Here is a 20,288-nt window from a genome sequence, read left to right on the forward strand (position 1 = left end):
AAGAGGTATCTTCCCAAAATTCAACACACTGTCACATTTGTGAAAAGCCCTTATATTTTGATAGGGTACGTGATCATTGTCATTCAAATGGCCACTACCGTGGAGCTGCTCACAATGATTGCAATTTAAATTATAAAGCAAAAAAAATACCAGTATTTTTCCATAATTTAAAAAATTATGATGGTCACATAATAATGCAACACTTGGGAAAGTTTGCAAAGTTTAAACGTAAATTAAATTGCATAGCTAAAGATATGGAAAAATATATATCATTCTCTGTTGATGATTTAGTATTTTTAGATTCATACAACTTTCTGTCCCTTCCATTATATGAATTGGCTTCCAATTTAAACACATTTGGATTCATACAAAATCCACTACTACAACGTAAAGGTGTATATCCCTATGAATATATGACGGGACCAGATAAGTTTGCAGAGTCTCTACCCTCAATTGAAGCATTTTACAGTACTCTAACTAAAGAACATATCTCTCCCAATGAATATGGACATTCTAAAAATGTCTGGACCCATTTTAATATAAAATAATTTACAAGAATATCATGATTTATATCTTAAAACAGATGTATTGCTACTGGCTGACGTCTTTGAGACATTTAGAGACCTGTGTTTAAAAGATTACAAACTTGACCCTGTACATATGTATTCACTCCCTGGACTAACATGGGAGGCCTGTCTTAGAATGACTGGTATAAAATTACAATTATTTCAAGATATTGACATGCATTTGTTCATAGAAAGTGCAATCAGAGGAGGAGTCAGTATGATTTCCACACGTTATGCTAAAGCCAATAATAGATATATGGGTGAACACTATGACCCCAATCAAGAGAGTGTGTATTTAATATATTTAGACTGTGACTCACTATACTCCACAGCAATGTGTGAGCCACTGCCTGTGGATGGATTTCGTTGGACTAATGAGATAGACTACAAAATATACAAAAATAATCAAAATGGTGAGTTTGGATACATTTTAGAAGTAGATTTAAAATATAATAAAAGCTTACATGATTTACATAATGACTATCCATTAGCACCAGAGAAAATGAATGGCAAATTAATACCTAATTTAAATGACAAAACTAAATATATTTTACATTATAAAGCATTACAAAAATATGAGGAATTGGGTTTGATTGTTACGAAATACCACAGAATTTTAAAATTTAGACAATCAAAATGGCTTGCGCCCTATATTAATTTTAATATTGAAAAACGAAAATGGGCTAAAAATGATTTCGAAAAAGACTTTTACAAATTGTTAAATAATAGTCTCTTTGGTCGAACAATTATGAATCAACGAAAGTTTCGTGATATATATCTCAAGGATGAGTCACTATTAACAAAATATGTCAATAATCCAAGGTTTGATTGTAGCAAAAGGTTTGATAACAATTTAAATGCTATACATTTAAATAAATTAGTTGTAAAGTTTAATAAACCTATATATTTAGGCATGACCATTTTGGATATAAGTAAAGTAATAATGTATGATTTCCACTATAATTATATGTCAAAATTTAAGAACAAAAGATTTCTTATGACAGATACAGATTCTTTAATGTATTCTATAGTTACAGAGGACTTTTACAAGGAAATAGAATGTGACTTACACTATTTTGATACCTCTGGATATAGTAAAGACCATTTCTTATACTCTGATAAAAATAAAAAAGTTACTGGAAAATTTAAAGACCAATTATATGGTCAAATTATGTATGAATATTGTGGTTTAAGAACAAAGTTATACTCTTACATTCCTCTAAAATGGTTATATGAAGAAGACAAGCAAGCTTTAGAGGTCAAAAAAGCTAAGGGAGCTGATGGTTCCACTGTTAAACATCTCCTCAGACATCAACATTATTTGAACTGTCTTGCAACTGGGCAAGATTACTATGATGATGTGACAAGAATTAAATCTACAAACCATCACCTTCAAACCTTGACCATGAATAAGAAAGTACTATCTTTTGACGATGACAAGAGGTTTATTCTAGAAGATGGCATCAATACTCTTGCGCTTGGTCATTATAAAATTGATCAAACATAGTTAGGTTCAATAAATTGTTTGTTTAGATATATCTAAAGCTGCAAAATAAATTCAAACGTTAAAAAACTTCAGTCTTTTATTTATTTACCCTTACCGTCCTCTTGATAGAATTGGTCAAACATAAATCTATATTTGCCATTATTATTATTTGACCGTTCTTTGCCTATTACGAAAAAGCCATATTTAGTTTTATCCCAACATTGATGACAGATATTTTTAAATTGGTCAAATGAAAAGTCATTACCAACATGAATGTGATATACATGTTTTAAATTTAAATCATCTTGTTTGAATAATATAAGGAAATTTACGTTATCACGTAAATGTTTGTGTACTTTTCTGTAAGATTGAAACAAGTAAAAACAGTTAATATATTTATGTCGACCCATTGAGAAAAATTGTGTAATGTTTGGACTATTTATGTCATCAAATACAACAACTGACTGTGATTTTACATCATTTGGTGTGATTTCACAATCAGTAAACGTGTGTAATTTCACTTAATCACACAAACTAAATATTTCAATTATTTAATTTTTTATTTTTCTTGTCCTAAAGATTTAGATACTAAATATAAGATTGTAAATTTTACTCCTTCCTTTCTTACAATTAAATTGTAAATTACAACCGTCTTCCCACTTCCACTTGGACCACAAATAACACATCGAATATTGGTAGGAAATAGACCCAACTTCTTTGGTATATTATCCTTAGTATATACTATTTTAAATTTATGTTTTTGTTGAATAAAAGAAATTTTTTATATAATAAAAATGGTAAAATAAGAAAACATGTAAAAAGGGCAAAGGTTAATTCCTAAAGCCTTACAGGGGTCGAGGGTTATTGAATACTCTTATAAATAACCTTCCATTCCCACTTCACATGCCATCATATCGGTACTGTGGACCTGGAACGAATATACTTGAAGATCTAGCAAAAATATACCTCCAAAAAATAAACTAGACTCTTTTTGTAAAGAGCATGACATATTCTACATGAATAATCCCGATACCGCTGCTCGGAACAAAGCAGACATGAGATTAGCAGACTTAGCTTGGACTAGAGTTACGGCCAAGGACGCAAGTCTCGCTGAAAAAGCTGCTGCTTATGCCGTGACAAATTTGATGAAGGCAAAAGCAAAAATGGGAATGGGATTAAAATTTAATAAATAAGATGGACAACTACCAGCTGTTAGAGGCCGCAAAAGACGTGCCTCACTTCAGTGGGGTGTACCTAAAAACTAGCTAAAAATATAGCACCAAGAGTAAAAGAGTGCGGAATAGTTAATTTAGATAGTTCATCTGGCACACATTGGACAGCATATCGTAAAAATAAAGATGTAATTTATTTTGACCCATTTGGAATCCAACCTCCAAAAGAAGTAATTAAATATTTTGAGGGATATAAAATCTTCTATACAACCGATCAAATACAAGATTTAAATAGTTCTATTTGTGGAATTTTATGTTTATCATTCATAAAACATTTTTGTTTATAAAAATTGATTTATTTACTATAACATTTTCAGGTACAGAGCCAGAGCTAAAGTCAGTGTTCTTTCCTCCCATAGAATTAAATGATGATTATGTAATTGGATTAGTGGATTTTCAAAGTTATAATTCTATATTTAATGTGAAAAACCTCTAAATATTTAACATATTACAAAGTAGAGAAAAAAACATTACCAAAGGGAGAGATCTTAGTTGATGATTTAAAACAGTTATTAGATGGTAAACTTAAAGTTATAACACATAAAAATGGAGATGCATTAATTAATACTCAAGTCAAACTTTTATTCAAAGGGCTTTTTCCAAAGTTAAATCAACTTAAAGGCAACAAATTAACCATTAGAGAAGGTGATGATGTTTTCTATTATGACCACAAAGCTCCAATTACAATAGAAATTTCTGAAGGAACATATGAGGGGGTTGAGCTTGCAAAGGAAATTCAAAAGCAAATCCCAGACTTTTTCCTTGCAGCTAATAATAAAACTATGAAAGCGACATTACTTTCTAGCCATGTGTTTGATTTTACAAAAACATGTTTAGGGTCTGTTTTATTGGGATTTAAAGGTGTTTCTACTCCTGGTGTTCAGTTTGAATCTACAAATAAAATAAACATTAATAATGTAAATGTGATTAGAGTAAAATGTAATATTGCAAATGGGTCCTATTTAAATGGCAACAAATCACACACCATACATAGCTTTTATCCATAAGCTCCTCCTGGCTACAAAATTATTGAAGTTCCAAGAAATATTATATATTTTCCTGTAAATAAGAGAAGTTTAGATGTTGTCAGTATTACATTTGCCGATCAGCACGACAAGGCAATTGACTTTAATGGAGAAGAAACTACAATTACTTCATATAAAAAAATATGAGAATTTATAAGAGTGGGCAGCTATCTATATGTGTACAAAATGCTAGGTTCCTAAAATAAATAGGACTAAAGTTAAAATTTTCTATTAATAAAAATGGAAGATTTTCTAGACGTTACAGGGAAATCCCAAGTCGACGATAGTGTGGTTAAAATTACAAATCACTCCTATGTTCCCCACAACACTTTGGCAATAAATAATTCTGATAAAATTCGAATATGTATTAATAATCAAGATTTGCTAACTCTGCCATGTAGGAGTTATCTGTATATTAAGGGAGAAATTGAAAATCATGATAAAAGTCATTTTATAAATAATGCATTTGCATTCTTATTTGATGAAATTAGATACGAAGTCGCAGGTAAAGAAATAGACATTGTAAGAAACCCAGGAATTTCTAGTCTAATGAAAAAATATTGAGCTCTTACAATAAAACAACTAAATTGTCAAATGTAGCATTTGATTCTGACACGAATTTAAAAGAGTTCCATAAAGGTGGCAAGTTTAGTACATGTTTGCCATTAGAACTGTTAATGGGTGTATTTGAGGATGTTAATAAGGTATTAGTAAATGTCAAACAAGAATTGGTGTTGAAAAGATCCAAAAATGATTTGAATTGCATATTAACAACCACTAGTGCTCCAGCCAGTGGCACTGCTGATGCAATTCCCAAAATTACACTTACCTCAATTCAATGGGTGATGCCACATGTGATACCATCAGATGGGGAGAAGTTACAATTACAAAAGATGTTATTGCAAAATAAAAATTTGCAAATTACATTTAGAAGTTTAGAGCTGCACGAACTTCCATCATATCCCAATACTACAAGACATACATGGTCAGTAAAGACGTCTTAAAGTTTGGAGAAGCCTAGGTATATTATATTTGGTTTCCAAACAGCTAGGGACAATAGTGCACGAAAAAGAACTGATGAATTTGATCACTGTAAATTAAAATATCTCAAAGTATTTCTAAACTCTGAATATTATCCTTATAGCGATTTAAATCTCGACTTTTAAAATGGAGATGTCTCTAAAGCTTATGAGATGTTTATGAGGTTTTGAGAGACTTACTATAATACTATCCCAGATCCTATGATTAGTAGGGCTGAGTTTATGAAGAAATATCCACTAATTGTAATAGACTGTTCTAGACAGAACGAAACAGTGAAGGAAGGAATTGTTGATATTAAATTAGAGATTAAAACTGCAGAAAATGTGCCAGCAAATACATCCGCATATTGTTTGATAATACACGATAAAGTGTTTGAGTACAATCCTTTGTCAAATGAGATAAATAAAATGTAAATAAAAGATGAAAAACATTTAACAAGAATTGGTTGATTTTGCAAATCAAATACGAGAGAAATATAGAGCTTTAAAACGTGGCAAGTTTCTAGAGGCTGAAGAGAGGTTACAAACATTCCAACCTTTAATAGAGCCATTACAAGAATTAAAAAAATAGCCAAAACAGAGAGACCTCGCATGGAGATTCTCCCAATGACTCCATCTAGAATACCAATGATACCAAGATTACAACCATTACAACAATCCACCCCACAGAAATTAGATTTTATTCTTTTAGCATCAGACTATTAAGGAAATTACCTCAGTAAAAGTAGTATGACATACACCACATATGGTATTGGACGAGAAGCAAATAAAGTTTTTATTGGAAATAAAGAAGTTTAAATTGGTAATGATGATGTTATAGTTGCAAATAAAACCTACAAGGGAACAAAAGGTTTGTGGGAATTGTTAACTTTAAAAGAACCTGAGGATTATACTCAGGTTGATTTGCAAAATTATAAAGAGATTTTGGAAGCTACAAACGGACATTTAAAAAGTTACAAAGATAGTGCACCAATTTCAAGTAATAGACATACTAAATATCTTAATACAATTAAACCTCTATTTAAATCTGTTGGTGAAGGTTTGAGACAAGTGACTGGTAATAAAATAGACTATATTTATTGGGATGATCCTAATGAGCTTGTAGATAGGTTAAGACTTCTTTGGCTAAGTTGCCAAGCCGGTAACTCAGGAGTGGATAATGAAATAGATTCCATTATTGAGGAATTGAGAGAAAGTGGAATTATTTATTAAATAAAAATATGTTTATAGATAAATTTTATCGTTTATATAATCCATATAATAAGCCTGCAGAACCCAGGGCTAGTAGTGAACCTACTTTAGATTTACAAGACGATAGTTGGAATTGTTTAAACCGTAAAATTGGTAATGTTAAAGATGGGGAGTTTTTCCCCATGATGTAAGCTGATGTATAATATCAAGTTCTTAACCTTGGAAGGATGTATCAACTTTGGGGCAGACATTAACTAGAAAAGGTGATGTCTTTTTACAAGGTAAAGATAAATATGAGTTTTTAGAATCTAAGAATAAAAATTGGAATGCTAAAAACAAAAAATTACCAATGTGGAAAAGGGTGAAAGTTTAGATGATGTGCCCTCTTTACAACAGACTTTAATACGTAAAGATGGTGGTACATTTGTACAAGACAATAATAATTATGAATTTTTAGAATCAGAGAATGGTATTTGGAATGCTAAGAAACAGAAACTTAGCGATTTGATGGAAGGTACAGATAGTAAAGATGCTGTAAATGTTTCACAAGTTCCAAAAATGGAAGCAGGCTATTGGAATTTTTATAATAAAAGCCTAGTACGTGTTAAACCTGCCATTGATGACACTGACTGTGTTACAAAAGAAAAGACTATAATTTTTTATAAAAAACATAATTGTTGGGATGCCAAAAAATTATTTATAAGGAATCTATCAGAGGGGGAACATTCGGATGATATGCATTATGATGGATCGAAATTTATGTATGGAGAAAAAAAATTGTAATTTGATGGAATACAATCCTGATTTATTAGTTGCTGACCCTACATCTTTACGTGGATTTGTATATAGATAATAGACCATATATACCAGAAAACTATGTATTTAAAAGAATGGAAGATAATCTATTGATTGGGGCTAATGGCAATATATTTACAGTTAAAGGAAAGAGTGATGTTATAAAAAATGAATGAAATTGCATACGAACTTCATAAGCCTGCAAGAAAGAATTTCATTAGAAGGTCTTTTAAAGTATTGGGTATAAACGAAACCGTACAAATAGATTTAATTGATATGCAAAACTATGCTAGAGAAAATTCTGGCAATAAATATATTTTAACGTTAATAGATACATTTTCTATAAAAGCTTATGCTGCTCCACTAAATAATAAGACAGGGTTGGTGGTTACAGAAGCCATTAAAACCATTCTACCAAAGGGGGTTAAAAACATCCAATCTGACAATGGAAAAGAATTTTTTAATCAATATTTTAGCAAACCAATAAAAAAATTAAATATTAATCTCTATCACACTTTTTCTACAACTAAGGCTGCAATTGTGGAGAGGTTTCAGAGAACTTTAAAGAATTGGTTATATAGGGAATTTAGTGCTCAGGGTAGTTATAAATGGTTAGATTCACTTCCAAAGTTAATTCGAAAATATAATAATAAAGTGCATAGATCTACAGGAATGAAGCCTAACCAAGTGAGTATTAAGAATAGTAAATATGTTGTAATGACTCAAAATTAAATGTTTATAAATATAGTCCTTATTTAAATTCCAAACTCAATCTTGTTATATTTTCAATATTTATTCATGTTCATTGTTAATTATTAAAACCATATTGTCTCAACATATATATAATTTATAATCAAAATTTATTCATTGGCTTATCCAAAATTATTATTCAAAACAATCCCTCCAAATTAAAATACAGTGCATCTGGGGTCAAGATTACAAGTAAATTTCAACCATGTTCTTATTTATGTGAACCCCATAACTGAAAATGAGGTACAACAATGAGATTGACAGTGCAGTTATAGTATCCAAGAAGAACACACAGAATCTATTAACTTAATTGTGAAAATAATTGTGAAATTATAAAAGAAAGTATTGTCAAAATTTCCAAATTTTACTGAAGAAAGAAGATATATACTAAGAAGAAAATTATTATTACAGAAGATTGGTGAGAACATTCCATTTTTATTAAGTTTATAACTCGGACTAGACTCTTCAAGCATCCATTTGGACCTAATTTACCTCCACTAATTAAAATCAAAATCCTTCCTATTTAACTTATTGTTTCTAAAAGATTATTTAATTTATAACTTACCATACTTACTGAAAATTTAAATTGGAAATCTTTTGATTCGGCCAGCACGAATTCCCACCCCTGAACAATTTTTGTAACCTTATTTTAACCATTTATGTACCATTAAACCTTGTATTTTAAAACCTCTGTCCTCGTAATTATTATTGTTTAAACTAAGATAAGACTAGAATACAAACCATATTTAAGGGTTTATTTCAATGTGCATGAGAGGTTGACTTCTAAAGTAGTGCAAGTTAAAAAGCCAAGATATAAGGTAGGTGATAGTGTGAGGATTTCCAGGTATAAACATATTTTTAGTAAAGGTTATACTCCGAATTGGACAGGGGAGCTATTTACAATAGCAGAAGTAAAGAATACAAAGCCTTGACTTATATCTTGAAAGACGAAAATGGCAATATAATCAGAGGAGGATTCTACACAGAGGAGTTGTTAAAGACCAAGTATAAAGACATGTATTTGGTAGAGAAGGTAATTAGGAGAAAGGGTGATTTATTGTATGTCAAATGGCTTGGGTTCCCAAGTAGCCAGAATTCATGGATATCCACTAAGGATGTCCAAGGGAGCGCGCCATGAGCCGGGAGCGCGCCCGAGTTCGCGTACAAACCTCGCTCGATTTTGAGAATATACATGTGAATGGATGTGGATTTGAAATAGTAATGAAGTTGTACAATGGTATTGAACAATTATATAGGCTTGTATTGGACGAGAGCCGGGTCTTAAAAAAAGTGGCCAAAAAAGAGCCATAAGAATAACATGGGAAAAACGTGCCTAAAGTGTCATGTCTTTCTGGGTTCACCACTACTCTACATTTACACTTGTAAGGGTCAATAAATAAAAGAAATAGATTTTTTAGCTTAATATTGAATATATATAGAGAATAAATAAGAAATAAGGTTTGACAATTATATAGGGATATTTAGGCAAAGATCAGGATTTTTTTGTTTTGGTGGCCAAAAAATTATCCCCATGTTATTCTTATGAGAAAAACGCCCCAAGTGGGGTAAAAACCATCATATTGCCACTACTTTAGGCCAAAGTGAGCAAAATGAAAAGCAGGCAAAACTATTAAGAAACTATTTTAGTTTTAGTATTCCTGTTAAAACTGTTGTGGAGTTTAAAGACAGACCGGATCTTGAACTGTCCATTAGCTCGGTGAGCTCAGAAGTAGACAAAACATCAGCTGAACCAGAACCTGGACCATCAGTACAAATTGATCTCAAGTCTACAAAGAACGTAAGTACATTTACTTCTAGGCCTATATTATATATTTGATATATTACTCGAAAAAATACAAACAAAACCCGTTGAAAAACATTGTTGTTTGAAAATAATAAAAAAATTGGTGTGACAATTTGTAGTAAAAACTTGTAGAGTAAACCTACGTCTACTATATTTTTTATTTGTTGTATAAAATTTTTGTCCACCTAATGTCCACCTAACCTCAACTTTTTTTATGCTGTAAATGTATCCTTTGGTTTTAGGTGTCTAGTACGGAAGAAAATTTGAAGGACAAACGCCGTTCAAATGATATTGTACACTTCGTCTCCAACTCACAGGTAGCCTACCATTTTTCGTATTCACATATATACACTATCGTACAGAGATTTCGATGAAAAAATAATGTTTATTTTATTTTACTTTATATTTGACAATACATAGATATCTTATCAATGCATTATATATAATTATAATATGAAGTACGAAAGGTTCTTATGTATGGGCTTGTTATACATGCACATATAGTACTACTATATGTGCATGTATAACAAGTTCTACAACATTTTACGTAGGCCTGCTGAAAATCATCTTTCTCTAAGAGCCATTAAGTTATAAGTACAGTAGTATAAAAAATATAAATCCTGCTACACCGGCCGCTTTGTTTGCATAAATTAGGCTGCTACCAATATTAATTCCATTCCAGATTACTTTCGAGGAACGAGCTGCCACCTTAGAAAAAGTTTGGACTCCACGACCCGCCTTCAAATTCCCTGGGAGTGGCAAGCGAAATCTACGATTTCAATACAAGTGGCTACATAGATGGACATGGCTTTCGTACTCTAAGGAAGAAGATGGCGCCTTTTGTAAATATTGTGTTCTATTCGCACCGCATGGGGCAGGAAAAGGCTATCAGCCCTTAGGAAAGTTTTGCAAAGAAAAATTCTCAAATTGGAAGGACGCCGTTGAAGTATTTGACAAACCCCAAAACACCGACTACCACAAGAAATGTCTGCTTCAAGCAAATCAGCTTGCTCTTGTTTCTAAAAACAGACAAGATCCAATCGACCAACAAATAAATTCGGCTTTAAAGGAGCAGATAGAAGAAAACCGAAGAAGATTCAGGCCTATTGTTGAAACCATTATACTCTGTGGTAGACAAAATATACCATTGAGGGGACACAGAGACCATGGAGCAATTGATTTAGCTGCAGGAGAACCTTTGGATAATGATGGCAATTTCAGAAGCCTGTTGCGTTTCAGAGCTCTAGCCGGTGATGAAGGATTAAGAAAACATCTTGGAACTTGCAAAAACAATGCAATGTACATAAGTCCTCAAACTCAAAATGAAATAATTGGACTGTGTAATGATTTTATTTTAGACCAGTTGGTTTCTAAAGTAAATGCATCCAAGTGTTTTACAGTTTTAGCAGACAAAACCACAGATATTGCCGGAATCGAACAAATGTCACTCGGCGCTAGATATTTTGATGTAAGAGAAAGTAGAATTAGGGAAGACTTTTTGCAGTTTGTCCCAGTTAAAGATGTCTCGGGCAAGGGTATTGCTACGTCGATTTTGAATAGTCTCTCAGATATTGGAATTGATTTGCAATACATGTGAGGACAAGGTTACGATGGAGCCAGCGACATGAGTGGTCAGTTCAATGGCGTCCAAGCAGTTGTGAGGGAACTCTATCCTCTAGCTTTATACATGCTATGCACTGTAGCTCACACGTTCTAAATCTGGCTCTTACCAACGCTTGTGATGTTCAAAGTGTGATGAACTGTATGGGAGTAGTCAACAACACCTACTTGTTTTTCAAATATCCCAAACGGTTAAATGTCTTACAAGAGTCCATAGAGTACAAGACCCCTACAAGTCATAAAACCAGACTGAAAGCCGTTTGTCCAACTAGGTGGTTTGAACGACATGACTGTATCAATGTGTTCCTAGAATTACTTGATGCCATCATTGACGCTCTCAATAACATCACCGGTTGGGAAAATCGAGAATCGTCCACACAAGCACACCAATTGCTATGTGGAATTCAAAGCCCGGAGTTTTTGGTAGCTATACGAGTGGTAGACAAGGTCTTCAGTATCAGTGCGCCTTTGAGCAGATTTTTCCAAACTAAAAATCTTGATCTTGTAACAGCACTACAATATTCAACAGCAGTCGAAGAAAGGTTGCTAGCCCTCAGAACTGAAGCTGAGTCGGAGTTCGGTAAAATCTTCAAAACGGTTGTAGAGAGAGCTGATGGTTTTGGCCGAACCATAACCATACCCAGAGTAACGGGGCGACAATCACATAGATGCAATGTCAAAACTAGTTCTCCTGAAGAATATTTCAGAATAGCAATTTATATACCATTTTTAGATAGTTTCATCAATGAACTAAAGAATAGTTTCACGGCACACAAAGCGACTCTACAGTCATTTCAGGGCCTTTTGCCTACAGTTGGCAACATTAAAATGACAGATGAAAATGAAAAAAACGCAAAATCTCTAGCAGCCAAGTACGCTGAAGATGTGGGCTGCAGTGTAGAAGCTCTTTTGGGAGAATTGTCTGTGGAATATATCTTGGATAAAACAGTTATTTAGCATGTTAGTTACACAGGGTTGTAGTGCTCAACATTGCCCACTAGAATGCGTTGTTAACTCAATTAACTGGCTGGGTAGCTGAGTGGTTATAGTGCTCGTCTACTAATCAAGAGGTCGCCGGTTCGATCCTGAGAAAAGTCAGTAGCTTTTTAATGGTTCGAAACTGGACCCAGCTGTTCCTGATCATTGGGCTTTAAATAAATGATCCTGGCTAATGAAACAGCTGATCATAGTCAGTAACAAAGCTACACAGATCATCTCACACCATTCTACACTCATCCTTCACTCATATTTGGGTTAAAATACGCACCTAAGTGGCGTCCCCATCTTAATGATTGATAATTGATAATTGATAAAAATTTGTCAAAATTTGGACTGAACTTATTATTAGCCTGTGGTCTTCATTTATGATCCATACCGGGTCTTTTCTAGTATTCGTGGTCCATACCGTTTATGTTTTAATATCCGTGATAAATAATAAAATACCCCGCCGCAGCAAGCCTGCAGACTAAGCGAATTTCCATTTGCCTGAATTGATTTGAAATTAAATCTATTTAAATAACATTAGTTTTAACAAGTACCTAGGTTTGCTGATACAGGGAGGCTAATAAAGTGTGTTTTTTTTAGTAAAATATTAGTAGCTTAGTATAAAATAAATAAAACTGCCAAGTTTGATCAAAATATTTCCATAAACAAGCAAACTACAATATTTTACAATATTCTCCATAAGAATAACATAGAAATTTTAAATTTTTTTTTTTTTTCTCTGTAACCAACAACCGTACAAATACAATTTGGCATACTAAATTATTTGCTTTTTAAGCTCTTTAAAACTATTTAGAGAGAAATTGGGAAATTTTGTGTTTTGAGGATCAAAAATGGAAAAAACCAATTTTTACCGCGTAAAACCCTGTTCCTATGGTCCGATCATGCTGGTTCGGGAATTTATTAAAGTTTATCCCGCCTTACCTTCAAACAAAATTTCGTCAAAATTGGACAAAAATTACTTAAGTTATCGGACGTATATAATATATATAAAACTGAAAGAATAATGTTATATTGGTCCCGGCTCCAGGTCTTAGCTAGCCCCTGTATTCTGTAGCCCCGGGTCTTACCGTGCCACCTACGGTAATAGCTACTTCCCTATAGGGAAATTCGCTAAAATGTAACATAGTATAATGTAACATACCCCCGCCGCAGCAAACCTGCAGACTAAGCGAATTTCAACTTGTCTGATTACATATTTACTAAAATACTTCCATAAATAAGACATATTTATTCCCAATTTAAATAACATTAGATATAACGAGTGCTTAGGTTTGCTGCTACAGGGAAGGTAAACGGTGTTTTTGACCAAACAACAATAGTATAGGATGAAATAAATAAGTTTGCAAAATTTGATCATCATATATCCATAAACAAGTAAGCTACAACAGTTTTCATTTTCTCCATAAGAATAACATGGGAAATTTAAATTTGCATTTTTTTTTAATTTTCTCCGTGACCGTTAGGCATACAAAAATGCTTCAATATACTTAATTATTTTTTTAAGCTCTAGAAAATGGTTGGGAATGAAATTCAAAAATTTTATGTTTTTAGGGTCAAAAATGGGAAAACCCCATAAAACCCCTCATAAATCCCTGTTCCCATGGTCCGATTATGCTGGATCGCGAACTCGTTCGAATAAATGTAGGTTTACATGTTTGTACCAAATTTCATCAAAATCGGATCATTTTTGCTCGAGTTATCGCGCTAACGGACACACACACACACATATATATATATGAATTTAAACGGATGGTGTTTTTGGCCTTTAAGGACCTCAAAACGAAAAAAAATCGGTCCCGCGTCCAGGTCTTACCATGAGTACTACGGTAATAGCTTATTCCCTATATGGGAAATTCGCTAATAACCAAAGTCAACAGCTGATCTTATGCCTTTGTTTTTGTGTCAAATACTACTTCCATAAGGATTACATTGTAATTTTGAGGGCCCGCGGGGTGGATTTCTTGAAAACTTGTTAACGCCATATAGATTAGAGATTAGATGTTAGCACTCACCAACATGGTCTTTATCACCATGTAAAATTTGAAAATGAATTCTTCAGCCGTGTAGTTACGAAATGCAAAAGAGTCGACGTAAGAGCTTCATTCGCTCTGCAAAATAAATATAACTGGTTTTATTTGAATATTTGAGTTAAAATCCAATCACAATAATTAAAATTCGCTTAGTCTGCAGGTTTTCTCCGGTGGGAGTATATCTTTATTGTTTGTTTAATAAACAGTGCCTGGGGACCGAGCTTAGCTCGGGGAAAATCATTAGTTTACTCTGAAAGCAGTCTAAAGTATTGCAGATACATTATTAATCCATTCCCAAACTCCACACTGCCCGCCTTTACTACATCCTTCAACACTCCCTACGTCGTGGATCTGTTTCCCTCTCTTACCATAGCATTTTAGGATTGCAGATACATTAATGTAATTGCCAATTGGGAAGACAGTTCCCATACTCTGGACAGCTCGCCTTGACTACTTCTTCACCACTTCCTACGTCTCGAGCCTGTTTTCCTCCATTTCCATAGAATTTTAGGATTTGAGATACCTTAATCTAATTGTCATAAACAGTTTCCTCACTCCGGACTGCTCACCTTTACTACTTCCTTCACCACTTCCTACGTCACAGACCTGTTTCCCTACCTTTCCACGGCATTTTAGGATTGCAGTCTACGCAGTAACGCAGTAAGGGCATCAGTGATCTGTCTAGTGTCAGTGTCTATGTGACTACTGACAGTGAAGTGACACTAACCAGACTACTCTCCCGCGCAAAATGAAGGCTAGCGAATCCACAGTGGGAACGGGGAGCGAGGTAGAACTGGTGGAAGTGGAACCACTAGTACTGTTCCAGCTCTGACTACATGGCTACATGTGATAGAATCAATGCCCGCCCCGTACCATCAAAGGTTTTTGGTGAATATAGTCGTAGTGTACGCCTTTTGCCGTGACATGAAAAATGTTGTAAAACACTTAATATATTTCTAAGACTAGGTAAATTGTTTGGCACTTTCTTTATTTACTGGTTAGCATAAAAGTATACTACGAAAACATATTTACTTATTTATTAACATGTATAGGGACACCCAAGGGGGGGGGTTGTGACCCCCAAACCCCCCCCCCTTGGCTACGCCACTGATTGCAGATACCTTAATCTAATCATCTTTACAGTTACCACATTTCTGACTGCTCACCCTCACTACTTCCTTCACCACTTCCTACGTCGCGGACCTGTTTTCCTCCCTTCCAATAGTATTTTAGGATTGTAGATACCTTAATCTAATCGTCATTAACAGTTCCTACACTCCGGACTGCTCGCTTTTACTACTTCCTTCAAACACTTCCTACGTCGAGGACCTGTTTTCTTCCCTTCCCATAGCATATTAGGATTGCAGAAACCTTACTTTAATCGTCATAAACAGTTCCCACACTCCGGACTGCTCGCTTTTACTACTTCCTTCAAACACTTCCTACGTCGCGGACCTGTTTCCCTCCCTTACCATAGCATTTTAGGATTGCAGATACCTTAATCTAATCTTCATAAACAGTTTCCACACTCCGGACTGCTCGTCTTTACTACTTCCTTCTCCACTTCCTACGTCGTGGAGCTGCTTCCTTCCCTTCCCATAGAATGTTAGGATTGCAGGTACAAATCGTCATAAACAGATCCCACACTCCACACTGCTAGCCTTTACTACAATATGCTACAATGTAGGGTCTATCGAGTAATCTTCAGTATAATCTTTGCTTAATAGTACAAAGTGATGTTTTTCCTTTTGTACTGTATTTTGTAATTGGTAGTATAATGTGGGTAGATCACTGAGCTAAAATTATAACTGGAGGTAGCACTGCCATGGCAGAAGTCTGTCAAAAGCGAGTCGCTGATTTTGTTAGGTTGGTATAGCAGTAAGTTTTCTTACCATAGCAATAACATGGCTTCTTATAACTAGGTTGGTATAGCAGTGAGTATTTTTGTCATACTTGAATACTTTTAATACTTTAATAATTTTCTTTGAAATGGCGAACATACAAAGTAGGTATTTTAAGCCATGTATAATAATAGTTATAGCAATAATATGGCTTCTTATGGACACCCACCTCACGCAAACATGGCGGCTGGCGACACGCATCTTTGACATTCAGTGCTACCTCCAGTTAGAATTATAGCTCAGTGGGGTAGATGGCTTATTATGAACACATGTTACAACTTACAAGTCTTTTGTTTCCTTGTTATTTAATTCTACCAAAATGGTTACTTAGCTACCCATAAGACTTATGTTAATTAATGTGATTTTCAGTTTCATTTTTCTACGTAATTAGATTTTTTGGCAGCTATAACTGCAGTAAATTGGTTTTTAGGCCAGAAATAAACTATTTACAACATTTGAAGAAAATCGTCAAAGCCGTTTTCGAGATCTTTGTGCAAACATACATACATACATACATACAAGCAAACATTGCTCATATTAGAGTATAGTATTGAATTCAAAAATATTATTATCAATATTGTTTTAAAACAATGGACCCGGACAGAATGAGTCATGACTTGTAATTAACTAGAGACTAATGGTGGGGTACCTAATGGAGTTATTCGTATTATTGGACGTTGACTTGGTTTTATCTAATTAACTTGCCAAATAAATGTATGATTACTTCATTCACTGTTTGCATAACATTACCGCGTTCGGGTATAGCTGTAACTAAATTTATCTCAATTAAAGCTACAGGCTATCGATTATTGGTAGCCCTATACATTAATTAATAGCACCTCTTTGTAAACAGCTTGTTGCGGGCTTGACAGGTTCTTTATAATAAAAACTTGGAGATTTTATAATAGCTATTTTATTTACACTAATATTATTTATTTACAATAATTACAATTACCTAACACCTAACTAACCCTACCTAGCTAAAGCCTATTCTAATTTACAATGCTTCTACTTACAGCTAGCCTTTACAGGATTTATCACTACTCTGTCACTACACTGACACTACACTCTCGCTACACCGTCACTACACTGTCACTGTCAACGGTCACTCACACCGGCCGGGGAACACCATACTCTACCAGTCTGCCTCTTGAAAAAGTTCCATACTTAAATACAAACTGAGTTCGGTTCGTTAAATAAGACACATTATGAAATTAACAGAATTAAGGTTGAATCAATAAAAAGACAATTATTTTTCAAAATATCATGTTGAACTGTGTCAAACGCTTTTGACATATCAAAAGATCTAAAATTTACTTTATTTGATTTTCCAAGTCATCAACAACATTTTCAACCAACTTAATGACAAAATTTGATGTACTTCTGTGTGGCCTGAAGCCATCAGTGAATATGTTCAATTTTTCAAAATGTTTTGAAATTTGCTTATGCAAAAAAGATTCAAAAACTGTAGACACAATCGGGACTATTGATATAGGCCTATAGTTACCTTCAATGTTTTTATCACCTTTTTTGTAAATAGGCACCACCTTGCTTGATACTTTTTAGCTGATGCGGAATGACAAAAATCAGACACTCATTGAAAAGATAGGTTATAACTTCGATTGTATAACTAGCAGACATTTTCAGTCAGTCGCTTTTAATTCATGCGTTGCGGGTCTAAAGTAGCATTTTCACTCTTTAGGGAGTAAAAATCGTTTTTAGCCTCTATGGAGTAAAAATCGTATTTAGCCTCTATGGAGTAAAAATCAGCTGTTGTCAACTCAGTTGTACATTTCGATTGTAAACGATTGCATGTATCGAAAATATGTATCGATTCGTGCTTCGTAATAAGTTTAACCTACAGTCTCTTCCCATAGCATTTTAGCATTGCAACACTCAACACTGCTCACCTTTACTACTTCCTTCACCACCCCCTACGTCCTGGACTTGTTTCCCTCTCTTACCATAGCATTTTAGGATTGCAGATACATTAATGTAATTGCCAAAGACAGTTCCCATACTCTGCACTGCTAGCCTTACTACTTCCTTCACCATTTCCTACGTCATGGACCTGTTTCCTTCCCTTCTCATAGCATTTAAGTATTACAGATACATTTATCTGACTGCCCAAACAGTTCCTCCACTCTGCACTGCCAGCCTTTACTACTTCCTTCCCCACTTTCTACGTCGTGGGGCCTATTTCCTTCCCTTCTCATAGCATTTTAGGATTGAAATTACATTAATCTAACTGCCACAGACGGTTCTCACACTATGCTCATTCTTTACTACTTCCTAAGCCACTTCCTACGTCGTGGACCTGTATTCAATACTTTCCATAGCATTTTAGTATTTTAGATACGTTTATCTAATTGCCAAAAACATTCCCCACACTCCGCACTGCTAGCCTTTACTACTTCTTCGCCATTTTCTATGTCGTGGGGATGCTTCCATCCCTTCTCATAGCATTTCAGCATAGCAGATACATTAATCTAACTCCTACAAACGGTTTCCAGTTCCCACACTCCACACTGCTCACCTAACTATAACTTCCTTACCTATATACTTCCTTCACCTCTTCCTACGTCGCAGACCTGTTTCCTTCTCTTCCCATAGCATTTTAAGATTGTAGATGCCTTAATCCATCTAATCGTCACAAACATTTTCGACACTCCGGACAGCTTACCTTGACTAATTCTTTCACCACTTCCTACGTCACGGACCTGTTTCCTTTCCTTCCCTTAGCATTATTGGATTGCAAAAACCTTAATCTATTGGTCATAAACAAATCCCAATCTCCGAACAACTCGCCTTTACTACTTCCTTCACCACTTCCTACGTCACAGACCTGTTTCCATACCTTTTCATAGCATTTTAGGATAGCAGATACCTTAATCTAATCGTCATAAACAGTTCCAACACTCCAGACAGCTCGCCTAGACTACTTCCTTCACCGCTTCTTACATCACGGACCTGATTCCCTTTCTTCCCATAGCATTTTAAGATTATAGATACCTTAATCTAATCGTCATAAACAGTTCCCACACTCCGGACAGCTCGCCTTGACTACTTCCTTCACCACTTCCTACGTCACGGACCTGTTTCCCTCCCTTCCCATAGCATTTTAGGATTGCAGGTACCTTAATCTAATCGTCATAAAAAGTTCCCACACTCCGGACTGCTCGCCTTTACTACTTCCTTCACCGCTTCCTACGTCACGGACCTGTTTCCCTCCCTTCCCTTAGCATTATTGGATTGCAAATTAATACCTTAATCTATTGGTCATGAACAGATCCCACACTCCTAACAACTCGTCTTAACTACTTCCTTCACCACTATCTACGTCGCGGACCTGTTTTCCTCCCTTCCCATAGCATTTTAGGATCGCAGATACCTTAATCTAATGGTCATAAACAGATCCCACACCCCAAACTGCTCACCTTTACCACTTCCTTCACCACTTCCTACGTCGCGGACCTGTTTCCTTCCCTTCCAATAGCATTTTAAGATTGCAGATACCTTAATCTGATCGTCATAAACAGTTCCCACACTCCGGACAGCTCGCCTTGACTACCTCCTTCACCACTTCCTACGTCACGGACCTGCTTTCCTCCCTTCCCATAGAATTTTAGGAATGCAGATACCTCAATTTAATCTTCATAAACAGTTTCCACAATCCACACTGCTCACCTTTACTACTTCCTTCACCACTTCCTACGTAACGGACCTCAAGCTAGTGTCGTCATTTGATTATATTTATGATCCATACCGTTTCTGTTCTAATATCATCTGTGGAATAATGCCTTAAGCTATTTCTTTATCTACTGCATTCAAAAGTCAACAGCT

General features: G+C 34.6%; 1 protein-coding gene across 1 annotated transcript; it reads left to right on the forward strand.

Annotated features, from left to right (window-relative positions):
- The first annotated feature begins 8,323 nt into the window (after positions 1–8,323).
- Positions 8,324–11,486, forward strand: LOC128995716 (zinc finger MYM-type protein 1-like). Its single transcript, XM_054420737.1, has 4 exons — positions 8,324–8,328; positions 9,739–9,883; positions 10,132–10,206; positions 10,572–11,486. Exons 1-4 carry the CDS (start codon positions 8,324–8,326, stop codon positions 11,484–11,486), a joined length of 1,140 nt encoding a protein of 379 aa, XP_054276712.1.
- Positions 11,487–20,288: the final 8,802 nt, after the last annotated feature.

This window comes from Macrosteles quadrilineatus, unplaced genomic scaffold (assembly GCF_028750875.1).
Source record: "Macrosteles quadrilineatus isolate MER2022 unplaced genomic scaffold, UCM_ALF_1.0 Scaffold_1__1_contigs__length_201487025, whole genome shotgun sequence".
Lineage (NCBI taxonomy): Eukaryota > Metazoa > Arthropoda > Insecta > Hemiptera > Cicadellidae > Macrosteles > Macrosteles quadrilineatus.

Excerpts from the sequence above, each read along its gene's own strand:
- LOC128995716 (XM_054420737.1), top strand. Across the intron at positions 9,884-10,131 it reads ATCTCAAGTCTACAAAGAAC|GTGTCTAGTACGGAAGAAAA; the intron begins GTAAGTACATTT and ends CTTTGGTTTTAG. Across the intron at positions 10,207-10,571 it reads ACTTCGTCTCCAACTCACAG|ATTACTTTCGAGGAACGAGC; the intron begins GTAGCCTACCAT and ends ATTCCATTCCAG.